A 14,304-nucleotide genomic window follows, 5' to 3' on the forward strand; every position below is an offset into this window, starting at 1 on the left:
CTGCAGGGCGTAATCATTGCAGTTATAAAATGTAATATAAATCTAAAATGATTATATATGCATATTTATCCCGTAAACTAAATATTCAAATGAGGAGTTATGGCGAAACACCTATGTCGTTCGCCGTTTAGTGTTCAACAACAAAGCGCATGTAATTATTTGTAGAAATAGAACGTAAACACAGGAATCGATGTTTCTATTTCCTTTTTGGTATAAGGATGTCACTACCCCACCCTTCCTCTCCTGAGAACCAGCCCCCGGGGTCACTAGAGCACGTCCAGCACTTGACATTTGTTTCTTTCACTGATATAGGCTTTAGGACATGCTGACATTAACCTGCATTACAGAGCTTCTAACGGCATTTTGGGTTTGGATGTCTTGCAGCCGGCAAAATTAGGTTCAGTAGTCTGCGTTCGGGTTACGACATTCATAGCTATGTACTCGGATCATGCTGAATTACTGAGACACGCGACGTTGGACGGCAGCTTAAGTGGCGCTTTTTTTTTTTTTTAAGTATTCAAGTATTGGTTTTGTTGCAATAAGCCGTCACTCTAGTTTCTGTCTATTCCCTGCTAAATTTAGCTTAGTGTACGCAGAAAACAACCAAGAAAAGAAACTGTGGAACTTCAAAAGGTGAATCTGGTAGACATCCTTCAATGTGCTCTTTTTCAGCACATATGGTTGAGATAACAAGTTCTCTATCTTTATTTGAAAGTAAGGATTGTACAGAAGAGTAGTACGCTGTGATCTCCGCAGCGTACAGTGTTTAGAACTGGGGATATTCTGGCGGTCGTCTTCCGCAGCATTTAGTAAATTTGTGTGATCATTATTTTGCGTATGTACAGCCTTGCCCTATAGGCCTGACGAGAAAGAAACAATCGATGACCGAAGCTGGAACTCGTCGATCTTGCTTTTAAGTAAGTAGTGTTTAGAAGGCGTCCTGGTAGACCGGGCCGTCATCTGAAAATGAAAAAAAAAAAAAAAAAGCATGAGCATCCTGTAAAACTATACAAGTTTTTAACGATAAAACTACTAAATAGTGACAAAAATACAGCGGTTAATTGCAACCCCACTGACGAACAAATTTGTTAGCACTACTACGAAAGAATGAAGCCAGTATGTGTATTACCGCATAGCGGAGGCAATAGTAATATTGCTAACAAATTGATTGCTCTCTCTTGGAAGTAGTGGCTGCATTTTTAGCAGCGGAAATTGATTGGCTATATAAGTGCAGTTGCTTGCTCGCTACAGTGGCAGTTTCGTAACAGTGGGTTTTCGTCCGCCCATGTATTCTTTTCCACTACTGCTCGAACAATCGGTGGCATTTCTCGCGGTCGCCTTGTGCGCTGCAACTGCCCACATTCAAGTTGTACTCCTCAAGTAGAATGCACGCCTACACTACGGGCCGAGGCCGTCGCTGACGCTGGCCCAACACACGTCCTGAGCCGACCGGAACTGTCACTAGTAATTAATATAATGCTAGCGCTCATTAACTGTCAGACGAAATACAGCAATTCTCAAACAGGGCGTCTCTGTTATTTTCCCCGGCAGAGAAACTGGACCAAGTGCCCCTTTTTGTGAGTTGGCGATAAACCACAAAACGACGAGCTGTTGACCAAAAACGTGCGCCTCTAGTACAAACAGTCGTGGAAGGCACAGCAACTGCAAGCAGTAAAATTTGGTAAATCAAACCGACAATAATTTCCTGGAGGTGCGAAGTGCGAAGGCCTTCGAGCACTAGTTAACGATCGTGAATGCGCGCTTCCCACGCAGTTGTAACACTAATTTATTTGGAAAGCGCTACCTGATGGCAACAAACTGGCGCCAAAACCTACGTCAAGCGCTTATGCGTAAATCGGCACATGGTAACAAACATTCGGCACGTCGTGACAGAAGGCTTCCGGGAGGATGCACCTTTCAGTTTGAGGCCTTTAAGCTCCTTTTCTAAGTGGCCCGAGTGCAGCTGGCTGTACAGTTTGCATATCAGCGTCCAGTGGCAGGATTTCCTTCCTTTCCGAAGAGCCGCGATCGCTGGGTCGATAGAGTGAAACTTTCTAAACTGATTTTTCTCTCATTCTGGGCTGTTAGCAGCCCGATGCGCTGGACTTTGACTAGGGCTAGTGTAATTTCCGAAGCCGTTCGTCAAACAAGATGAAAATTTCATTCTACGTGAAGCACTGATCGGCCACCTACAACATTCTCTTGAGGAAGGAATGAGAGACTTCCGCACCGCACGTATACTGATGTATTCCTAGTCTGTTATCGCATTATTATCAGCACAATTCAAACAACCAGTGATAACTGACGCCAAACGAGAGGGCGATGTGAAACTAGGAAACGCGTGCACTTCGGTGTATCTATATCACAATCAATGTAACCTTGCTTTCCGTCCGACGTCTATTTTAATGCATTGACATATGTATAAACTAAAAAGAAATAAAGAAAGCATGCATGAGCGCGTTGTTGAAATGGTGTACGCTTTTGTCGTCTTCGCGGGGGGCTCTCATATAGTGTTATTTACTCTCACATATATGACCGTGCTTGCGTGTCGAAGCTCTCTATTACAAGAACCGATGTTTTCCTAGGCACGCACTGGGAACGAAAGAAGTTCCAGGTGAGTGCCAAACCTTTCTTATTCTCACTCATACTTCACATTACGCTTACCACTGCACGTGTATCGTCGGGGTACATCTGCGTCAATTTGCTTGTGCGATAAGAAAAATCACCTTTTTTTTTTTCACACTCACAACAAAGTTTATTCGAACAAACAGACGAGATATATATACAGAGAAACAAACAGATGCACCTGCGCGGAACCGCCAGATTCCGCGCAGGTGTATCTGTTTGTTTCTCTGTATATATATCTCGTCCGTTCGAATAAACGTTGTTGTGAGTCTGCGCTTGTCCAGACCTTTAAGTGTTTAGTCGTCGTCTTTTTTAGCGCAGTGCATTTTTTTTTTTTTTCAATCATGTCTAATTACCAATTCGGCCAACTTTCTACCTTACTGTCCTTAGGCTAGGCACGGTTTGGTTTGGTTTATGGGGTTTACAGTCCCAAAGCGACTCAGACTATGAGAGACTCCCTTGCGCTAGACAAGGGAAATTATGGACTGGTGCTCAGGAAGTCGGCGCAGAGAGTAGCGGTGTGCGCGCTCGGTTCGAGCCCTGGCGTGGACACGATTTTCACTGATTCTCTTTTTCTTGAGGACACGCCTTTGCTGACAGCTCGCGCACACGCCACTCACGAGACAACGAACGTTATTAATTCCACCCGATAGCGGCTCAGAAGCACGAGGCTAGCAATGCATCTCCGATCGCTGTTGCCAGCACAACAAGAGTATTCGTGACACCAACGCATCGTTCAATAATCAGGGTCCAGAGTTCGGTGACGCGTAGACTGTCTCCTCCGGAACTACCACGCACTCGGGAAACCAAGTTTGCGCTGCAGCGAGTTCACGCGGCTGCCTTCTACTATCGATGGTACTATCCAAAGTACTATCGATAATACCATATATAGTGCTATCAGTTGAACTATCGATAGTTTTTTATTTCTCATCGATATTTCGATAAGTCAGATTATGGTTAAAATATCATTAACATGGATAGTACTATCGATAGTTTTGCATCGCTAGATAAACGGCGCCTTCTATGCTTCTGTTCGGAGTTCCTTCTGAATGCATGCGACCTGCATGCACACATAGGTTGCAGTTGTATCGCGGCCCGGATTGCAACGAACTGAAGATATTGAAACTGTTCTCGTAGTTGTCACGCTGTAGAAACCCGAGAAAATACCCAAGGCCAGGTGTTTATCTAACGTGCACATAGCGGAGGCCAAGTCGCAGTGAGCTGCCATGACTAGCCAGGCGAGTGTCGTACACGAAGTAGAGGAAACCTTCGCACGCGACCAAGTTCAGACACGTGAGCACACGAAACTGCAACAAAGACAAATGCCGCAATAGCCACTTTCAGACGCATACAGTCGTCTGGTTCTGCTCGACGCTTTCCGCCGGGCTTCGTTCACTGTATAGTGAGAAACGTTTTTTTTTTTTACCTTGGGTTTTTGCTTCCTAAAGCAAGCTACTAAAGTCCCACGTGTAATTTTGGAGAACATAAAGTCCACTTAGGAAGCGAAACGCGCCACATAAAGCCATATCTGAGTTTGTAGCAAGCTGCTGCTCCTGCGCCGCAGCAGCAGCACCCTATAGAATGCAGATATCAGCAAAAACTGGCAAATCTCGGTCTGTTGATCGCTTTTCTTGCCTCTCCAGAGCCTGTGCTGATGAAGTAGTACTGACCTGGCATGAATTCGCCCATCAGGAGCGCAGTGACAGCGAAAGCATGCGGCTTGCTATTTCTGCATTTTGTACTGGTCCTCGTAATACTACCATGTCGTCTGTTTATGAAACTGTATTCAACTTACCTTTTTGTCCCTACTTCACAGCCCAATAATCATTTTAAGGTATGCGAAATAAGAAGTGCTATTTCATTTCAATTTATTCCTGTTTATGCATGCAAGTTACTCAGCACTGATAGGTAAAAAAAAAAAAACAAAAAAACTATGGGGGACATTAACTGCTCCCGTCTGCGGTTCCCCTTGCGGCTCCTCTTCCACGTACGTTCATTTTGCATCTAGCTTAATCACTAATCTCTTAGTATATGCATCTCTTATTTCATACACACTGATTAGCTTGCAGTTGTAGGCAAAAACCACCCGACAGAAATATAAAGCCCCGCTTTAACCAAGCCGTGCGGCCTGCGAGGCCTAGTAGTGGCGTGCCTGATTCGATCTCCAAGGTTCCCGGTGGGTTCTATTCCCATCTGTCCAACATGACAGCTGCTACCACGTTATGTGATCTCGTGACGTCACTCAGCGCGCCGACCAATCAGTGCCCGGTCATGCCACCTGCCAACTACTATGCCAAAGCCATGCTCGCTATTTTTCGCTCCCAATGACAACAACAAGAACGGAGCCTTTAACGATACTGGGTTAAGAACATCTCGCACACTCACCGTTCAGGTCTCCCTTGGCCACTTCCTCTGCTAGCCAAGTAGCGGCTGGTTGCCTGCGAGACACGCGCCACCAAAGAATGTTTGCGAGTCTAAACTTTGCACACAAGGCCTTCCAGAGTCTGTTCCCCTTCCCACTCTCTCCCTTGGCCCCCTCGCTTCTTGGTGTCAGGTAAGCAGAGGTAAACTTGCACGGTACTTGATCTCGTACTTTAAATCTCGCCGTTAGTTTTATGTAAGAGGAGCGCCAAGTCGTTAAACGCCTGCGTAGTAATGTTTTATTTTGGCGTTTGGCAAGTTAAAAAGTGGAGATTTGTTGCAAACGTGGTGTACTGTATGAATATTTCTAGATTTTGTTACCTGCACTATAGTAAACGCGCTAACTTTTTTAACATATGGGCTATTTTCCCGGCGGTCAAGGATTGCGTATCTGCCATTTAAACAGATATTCTATGCTTATCGGAGACTATTGTAGAACAATCCCGTTATGAAAGGATACAAGGTGTGCTCAGCACAAAACATTTTTTTCTTAATATTTAACATTAAAAATCGAAAAATCAAGCATCGCTTACCCTGCAGGTTGGTAGGTCTCGTCAGATGATCCGGGACTTAATCTCTTGCCAAATCCCCTGGCTGTAGATAAGCTGATCCTGCGGATGTCCCTTTTACTCCTGGATAAAATAAGAACAGCGAATCTTCTCAACCACACAGCGCCAATAATACTGACAACACGTGCATCTACTGAATGCAAACAATTGCTTGTCAGTTGGCCCGCGCCGTGTCATGTTCCGGCCCCCGCCTGAAGGCCGACAAGAGCCCCGATCTGTCTCCCAGTGTGGACTCCGTGGGAAAACCCCCCCTTGAGACGTACTACATCATGTTACGTAGCAAATATGTGCGCAAAGATCGCTGAGTTCGCGTGGCAGCACTAGTCGTTTTGTTCACGCTCGACATGAAATAGAGACTGGCTTCAAGTTGAGGCATTTTTTGTCTGTCATTATTTTCGGAAAGCATCGAGGTAGGCGGCAATAGGAAAGCAAAAACAAAAGTAACGGATGAGTGTTGAACTCCTATCTGAAGCGCATCCAGGTTGCAATGAGTAAAGAAAGGCTATTTGTGAACTACGAAATTGTCAAATCTTGGAATAGCTTAGGTGGAGTGATCTGAATGCTACTGAGAAAATAACTTTCCTGGGAGTGTAACTTTTTTTATTTAATTTGTGTGCCCCCCGACAAAGATATTCATCTGGAAATGTCCTCCGGTTGTCGCATCACAGTGCGTGATGGTGAACATTTCTGCCTTATACATGTAGTGCGTTGTCTAATGTTCGAGTACCGTGTGTCCTTATTCGAATGTAGGTAAGAAGTTAAGTGAGAAGTTGATGATCACGATAAGAATCAACAGAATCTAATAGCAACTTCATTTCTTGCCCCTGTGGAAGAAGATGTTGCTTCCACAAGAGCCGCCATCAAAACTGATTTATTCAAGCCCACTGCGTGCCTGTTCCTCTTCTTCACAGCGCGCGACGCTGACGCGCCACCACAACACTTCACCTCCTAGGGCGCGGTGCTAAACGCGCCACCACACTTTTATTCTTTATTCCTTTTTGTACTATAGACAAATGATGCCTTCTGGAATAACGGTGAATATATTAGCCCGCGGCCTACTCACAAGAGTTTGAAGACCAGGACTAATGTGGGCTTCTTATAATCTGTGCTGTAATCTTTTAATTTTCAAAGGAAAAGTATTCGTAACCGCACTGAAGAACCAAGGGAAGGGGGGGGGGGGGGGGTCTAAATGAACTTGGAGCCCTCCGCTATGAGCGTTTTCTCTATCTTCTCTACTTCGATACCTCCCTTCCTACACGGCGCGGTTGAGGTATTCACCCGGAAGTGAGACAGTTACACCTCTTTTCCATTCTTTGAAACTTATTTTCATTTTCATTTCGCAACAGTGTTATACTAACATGGGGAAAATTATACAACTAAGAGCAATAAAAGTTTGTGTGACAGTGGCCTTTTACTCGTAGAGGTATTCGATGAAAAGCTGTTTCGTCACAGCGACGTTGTTTCCAACCTTAATAGCTCAAAATTAAATTTCCTTTCACTAGGGGAGGGGGGCAGACAGTAAACACGAGTTATGAATATACTGCGTTTTTATCATAGCATCTCAAATTCCTTTTTAGTCACAGATGATAGGTACGTACGCATGCGGCAATTTCGCACTGCTCACGCTTGATTTCGAATCACGCGCTCTGCGGCAGTGGCGGTCGGCGCGCCAGTATGTCGCTATTGCACGCTCGAGTAGAAATATGTATGCAACTTCTTAGAAGTTGTTTTTTATTACCGCTGGGATGCAATGTGCCGCGACTGGCTGAAGCTTATATATCGTGTCCCTTGCGACAAGCCGCGCAAACCATCTCGAACCTGACATGTGAAATGAGCGCAGAAAATAATTTTTTAGTAGCTGTGGTATTATGGCTGCGGTTTTCTCGTTCTTATTTTGCTAGGAGGGCGCTGCGTCGCGAAAAAAATATGGCAGGTAGCGAAAAGAAAATAAGCCCCATGGTACCTAATTTCTAAATATATTCGACAACAGATGACAGCCACCTATTGGAATAGTCCACAGCGTGCTATTACAGCCCTGGTCATCCCTGGCGATTAACTTTCTTGCTCAAGTCGTGCGTGCGCAGCTATGAGTTGTGAACTCAGCACCGCGTTTTCCTTGAAACATACCGTTAAACGGCCAACACACCGAGTGTTGTGCCTGCGACGCAGAGACTAAGCTATACATGACACAAATTTTGGAATTCAACTGGTTGAAGCAGGCGCAATATTATGTAACAGCATAATAATTACAGAAGACACTCGCTCTGCTTTTACTCTCCGGAATCCATAAAAACCACTTCTGGCGCACAATTCGAGATCGCTAGTGCTATCTTGAACAATCGCAGTTGCCTGTAAAGCGTGCACCGTTGCAGTAATAGTAGACTTGCAGAAAAGCCACATAAGGTGAAACATTTGAGTGGGTAAGTCAGAAAAATAATGGCCCGTATTCATGCCTACTTCAAGCAGCACAAAGAGGGCTGTAATAGACATATTAACTCAGGCGGTGAGTAAAATGAAGTAAAATATGTCTGATAAAGCGCTAGTGGTACGCTGCGTTGAAAAGTTTGAACACCGCCTGGCAAACGTGCGTTATCGAGGAAGGTACCGACGCTTAAACGGTAACAGCAGCCATTTACGGACCTCAAGCGCTCTCAGACGTGGCGACAAAACCACGCGATTTCTAGGTCGCCCTTCATGCGTCCTGGATACTTCTGTTTCGGTTAGTACATCCGACTCGCTCTGGGTATATTACACATGGACTGCGCAGTGACCAATTGTGCAAAAGTTGCTTAACTTTTGTTAGGCACTCTAATATTTCGCATGAACAATTTGTAGAGCTGCATGCAAAATGTGGGAATGTGTCCGATTGCTCTGAATTCTTTCTACCTGAAAAAAAAAAAAAAGAAAAGAAAAGGGCATCAGCACTACATTTTCAGCCGTTGTTAGTGACGAATCCTAAACACTCTGATTTACATTGCCACTTATTTTTACAGCCTTGGAAGCCATAAAAGTCAGCACTAGTGTAATTTCGTGCATACTCGATAGAACAAAAATAGAAATCCATCAGTCATCGGCACAGATAGTAGTAGGTAAAAATTTTTGAAAAACACTAATCTCGCCTGTTCTAGTATTCCGTTCATTGTTGTCGCGATCACTCTGAGAAAGAAACATACCACACGCCTGAAAAAGGAGGCGATTGTTCCCATCTACATAGTAGTTACCACTGAATTGTCTTTTAATTGTTCCATTTCATAAGCAGTGTACTATACAAAATCTTCGAACATGTAATTTACTCCTAAATCATACAATCCTTATATTACAATAACCTCTTTCATCGGTGACAGCGTAAACTTCGCAAGAGTCTTTAGTGCGAACTGAACTGGCCTTTTTTTTTTCATGACTTTCACACCAACCTTGATACTAATCTACAAACTGACGCCATTTTCTGAGACTTCGCAAAAGCATTCGACGAAGTACCTTACCAATGATTTTCTCAGGAACTTTTCCAACCGAACCTACATCCAAATACCATAGCACTGATTAATTAATTTCTAACGCGTCGCTCTCAGTCTGTCTTCACTAATTAATCAATCTTCCAACCATTTTCAGGTCACTCCCGGTATCCCGCAGGGCTCCGCTCTCGCTATTTTGTTATTTTTCATTTACATTAACGAGTTACGCCAGCATGTATCCTCCGCTTGTTCGCAGATGACTGCGTTATTTAACGCTTAGTGAACAACCTTTCTGACCAAGAGTGCCTACAGGCAGATCTAAGCCATGCGCAACATTTGTGCAGATTTTATCCGCGAACTTCCCCAGTCAAGTTATCTGAGCACCTCCTGTAAACACTCATTCTTACAAAATGTAAGTACATACGTCTTTCCCCCCTTGTTTTCCTATGTCCTTTTTCAATGACTACAGTTGACCTTGTCCAGGCGTAGAAATACTTGGGTATAACCATCTCTCATCCTCGCGTTTGTATGTGACTAACTAGATATTATCGCCTAATAAAATACTACGCTCCTTAAAGGTCACCTGCGGCAAGCTCCACAACACTCCACAACACTACTACAGTTATTTTTGCTTAGTTCTTATGAGTGAGATGTATAAGTGTCGACTACCTGGGACTATGCTCGGGAATATTTAATACATTCCGCCGAAAGCAGACAGGTTCGCTCACTCCGCGCACTCATAACACAGTAGCATATTATATTTAATCTGCAATCAGGTTTGTCTAATCGCCGTCGCGTTGGCAAGCTTTTCTTGTTCCAGAAGTTATTTTATTCACCACTAAGACAAGTACATCTGCGCACCTCCACCAAGCAGAGCCGTTACTGTCGTTACCAACTGATTCCTTTTTCGAGCAGCGTCTCACTGGAACGACCCCTCCGCCATATTATCACTGCCCTAACCTGCCAATCAACAATTATGTTTGTTGTAAACGCCAGTATTTTCTAAACCCTGACCCACATGTAACGCACCAAAAGGGGTCTTTGTGAAAAGTGGTATTTTCTCGTTTTGATCACCTCGACAAAGCCTTTACAAGCAGTAACGTTATCTCTGGATGGAAATGAATATGCTTTGTCACTGCTTGTACGATAGGCTCTCTGCAACTTTCTATGAAAGATTAAACAGAGTCTTGATCTAAGACTATAGATATTTCTCACGCCTGGGTGCAGTGGGACGATATTTTTGTACTCGTGGCCATCATCATTTACATCAGGCAATGATAAAGGCTTTTAGTTCAGTTCTACAATTAGCCGTATATTGCGCTATCAGTGAACACCAATGCATCCACAAAGATATTAATGTAATTTTCTTACAAGACTGTGGCACTCCCCAATACCTCTATTTTTCATTGGTTACCACAATGTCTGTTACCACAGTAAACTGCCGAAAAAGCCACTAGTTTGTATTTGTTGCACAAATGTATAGTCGACATTTCAGTCTTTAGTAGCCTCACAGAGGTACACTGATTACATTAGGTGTTCTTACTTGTAATCAATTGGGTCGAAGTCGTCATTGTCCAGCAAAAACGACGTGTCGGGGTCGGTGCGCTTTCCGAAACCCCTGGCCGTCGAGATCTTCATGTTGCGAAAGCCCTTCTTGATTCTGCGGGAAAGAAGTTGCAGGTAAGCAGCAACACGGAGTCAGGAGTAGGCCAAGTGAACTGGGTCTGCATGCGTCACTGCCACATCTGCCGTAAGTGCAGTCACGTAGCCAGGAACGTTAACAAGAGAGCCGTAAAGCTTTTCTGCTAAGGCTAACTAGAAATGGGAAAGTGAGAGGCCCCCATGGCGTGGTGTGCATAGTTCGTAGTAGCGGTGCGCAGCAAGAGTTGCCCTTCTCCACAGGACGGGATCAAAAGCCCGTTTCCTTCCCTCTCTTGACTAGCCTTCAGTGTAGAGCCATAGAACGTTGTCTACGAGTATACAGTACTTCTGGATCTGCCAAAAATATGGGCCTGGTGACCCAAACGCAGTGCCAACTATTGACTGGTGCCCTATTCAGCTCCGGACTCGATGCCAAAAGAGCCCTCGTGACACGCGCACGGATAGTAGCGGCAGCCACTGGAGTCCCAAATTAGGGACCTCACTCACACATAGTCAGAGGGTGTAGGCGCAAAATCGGCATGCCTAACGACGCTAAATGACTCTGCTTTCGAAACAAACTCGCGCGTGCGAATATTCTGGAGCATGCCGGTCTCGTGTGATAACAAATATTGTCGTCTGGGCCTGCACAGTAGTTCTGCACCTTTTCAGCCCATACCCCAGAAAGAATTGCCAGGCAGGGCGCTGTATCGGCTTCCGTTTCCGCTCCTGTAGCCAGCAGCAACAGCGCGGTTGCGGAGAGCGGCTTACTTGAAATAAATGAAACCGATAAATCGCGAGTTAACAGAAATACTAATCTTCTACACTTATCAACTTTTGTACCAGTTGATAGCGCGTGCAAGGATCGAAAAAGACGACACGAAACAACTTTTCATATGATTAGCCTTGTGATATGTGTTTTTGCTTTCTTTAAGCAACTTCATACTAGAGAAATTGGAAAGTTATTGGAAACGTAAGTCGTGCAGTTATTTTGAATAAGAAAAACGTGATTCAACTTCGCTGTACTTAGAACCCAATTCTTGCTTGATGAAGAAGACGTTTCAGGTCTCGTTTTACATGCGATGTTAGGTCTTCAAGAATGTTCTCATTTCGCTCTCTTAACTTTGGGGGAGTTGTACAAAGTGCATATACAGATATTTTCTTCGAGATTCTATCGAAAGTTAAGCTCACCCTGCGTATCTAGATATACAAAACCATAATTCATATCCGAGGCTGTTGGACAATACTTTTCTGCATACTATTTCTAGGCACATGATTCTGCTTTGCCTATCTACGCTGATTTAATTTCACTACACCACTGAACCTGAAAAGCGCAGATGTGAGTCGACAGTGCGCAAAAGGCAGGGGTAAAACGAAATTGCGCAGTAAGCAGGAATAATCAAAGTGGCTTGTTTTCTGCAGGTGTACTCGTCTGCTCTGTCGCCTGACCCACTGGTTCTTACACGGGCTGCTGCGCAGCGGGTAGTCGGTGCAGGGCCACGTGGTGCCCAAGCAGGGCTGCGATGGCGGGCAGTGTGCCACGCTTGCCGAAGCCGCGCGCTGTCGAGAGGCGCAGTTGCTGGAATCCGCGGTGCTGGCGTTCTGCCCCCGCGGGTCCCACTCCCATGGACCCGTCGTCTGCGCCATTGGCCAGGCCGCAGCCCACCACCACCGCGCTGGCCAGCAGCAACAGGCCGGCTCGTCCCAGGGCCGCCATGATCGCTCGTGTGCGCTCTGCAACAGAGGCGGCATCTTGAGGCCCAGAGGTGGCTAGGATTTCCATGCACACGTGCTTTTTTTTTTTAATTTATTGCCCGTACAAGGATGCAGTACGCTTGCTTTGGGGGATGAAATAGTAGCCGAGCTGACTACAGGCTACTTGACCTACCTGGCTATTTTACAACTAACATTAAAGCCGGGCCCCGCATACGGGTGGCTAAAGGGTTGGGGCACTTAGAGCCTAGGACGCCGGTTGAAACCCGTCCGCGGAAATCGCATTCCGGTGGAGGAGAAACGAAAGACGCCTGTGTACTGTGTGATCTCAGCGCACATTAAAGAACCGCAGGTGATCGAAATTCCGGAGCGTTTACTACGGCGCCCCTCTTAGCCTATATCGCTCTGGTACGTTAAGCCTCACTATATTCTTTCATGTAAAACCAACATACCACCATTGACTTCTTCAAGCATGCTTCACTGGCCCCCATTCTTCTTGCGCCCGTTTTTGAAATACGATGCATCCCAACCCACGTCTTGCCCCATCAAGTTAAAAGCTGATGCCCCGACGTCACGTGTGCTTCCTGTAATTCTTCATTTCGAATCTTTCGCGTATCAAACCACGCCAGATATAAACATATAGCAATGTCCTGCGCACTTCAGTAATCATGCCAACAGCACTGCTAGGTCCCCTGTAAATATAAAATTAACAAACTGAAAAACTCCCTGGCTCCTAAAGAACCTTGCACAGCTAACCCGGTAGAATAAATTTCGCAGTGCAGTTGGATACTGAGCATTCTCCAAGAACTGCCACCCCCAATAACGCTGCGGTAAATGCACCTCAAAGGAGGCCCCTCGGCCATTGGTGTCGACAGGCTGCCGTGACGCTTCCGTTAATCTCATTTCACGAGGCGCACCTAGCTGCCATTCACCTGCGGTTAAACGCAAGGGAATTACCGTCTACAGTTTGAGAACCAGACAACGCCATTGGTTGGAAGGACCCCTTTAAAGGTATTCGCACTCTTGAGCTGAATCCGGCCAGAGCCGGTTGCAGCAGCGACCAGCAATCAAGAACTGAAGGAAGGTATCGACGAAGTTGGTCAAGGTCAGAAAAATATTTAATCGGTTCTCAAGAGTATAGGCAGTAGGTTTGCTGACATTGAAAGGAAGTTATAAGCCATATCCACTTTCAAGGAAGGTATAGAACGCACAATCGAGTCGACACTCATCAGAAGCTAAGCGAGCTCCTGCAATCCCATAAGAGAAAATTCGAGGATAGAAGCCGTTGAGACACTTGCTATTTTGCGGGATCCCTGCCCCCCAAAAGGTGGTCACAGAAGGAAGTGAAAGTGATAAGATCCACCCAAGTGTCTCGACTACTATAGTTATCTCCTGCTGATATTAAACATGCGCGTAAAGTAGGGAGTGTGCTTATACGTCATACTGGCGGCTATTTTGTGGTGCACGTAGCATGGCGAAAGACTGAGCGTATCTAATCGCCTTATCATTGCCTGCTCCAGACTGCACTGCTGAAGTTGTGCCCTGTATGGTAAAATAGCCCCCGTGATGTCAATTGAATGCATCCTATAGAACAACACCATCCTTCCACAAACCATCTTGTTATTGTAAAATTCACAAGTTTCAAGACAGAATAAACAGTACTGTACTCTAAATCAAAACTGAAACAAAGCGACATTAGTATAGCTGAAGATGTCATAACACCCACCTGCCATGTTAGAAGCAGACGAATTGAATTTTTTTAAATCCGCACCTCACTAAAAATCCATCTAGCTTAATTATAAGTTACTCGTGGATATCAAATTCCTTTTGTACAGCTCACTTGATTGTTCTCAACTTTTTCATTACACACCACATTTCTTCCCCAT

General features: G+C 45.1%; 1 protein-coding gene across 1 annotated transcript in view; it reads right to left on the reverse strand.

Annotated features, from left to right (window-relative positions):
• Positions 1-700: 700 nt before the first annotated feature.
• Positions 701-14,304, reverse strand: part of LOC146206630 (uncharacterized) — a 64,010-nt gene continuing 50,406 nt past the window's right edge. Inside the window, exons 2-6 of the mRNA XM_084587051.1 lie at positions 12,169-12,439; positions 10,611-10,727; positions 5,580-5,678; positions 5,011-5,063; positions 701-960 (exon numbers count right to left, since the gene is read on the reverse strand). Coding sequence (XP_084443177.1) covers positions 929-960; positions 5,011-5,063; positions 5,580-5,678; positions 10,611-10,727; positions 12,169-12,422 — 555 coding nt within the window. The 5' untranslated portion in view covers positions 12,423-12,439 and the 3' untranslated portion in view covers positions 701-928. The remainder of the gene's footprint in view (positions 961-5,010; positions 5,064-5,579; positions 5,679-10,610; positions 10,728-12,168; positions 12,440-14,304) is intronic.

This window comes from Amblyomma maculatum, chromosome 1 (genome assembly GCF_055883805.1).
Source record: "Amblyomma maculatum isolate TAMU_Amacu chromosome 1, ASM5588380v1, whole genome shotgun sequence".
Classification (NCBI taxonomy): Eukaryota; Metazoa; Arthropoda; class Arachnida; order Ixodida; family Ixodidae; genus Amblyomma; species Amblyomma maculatum.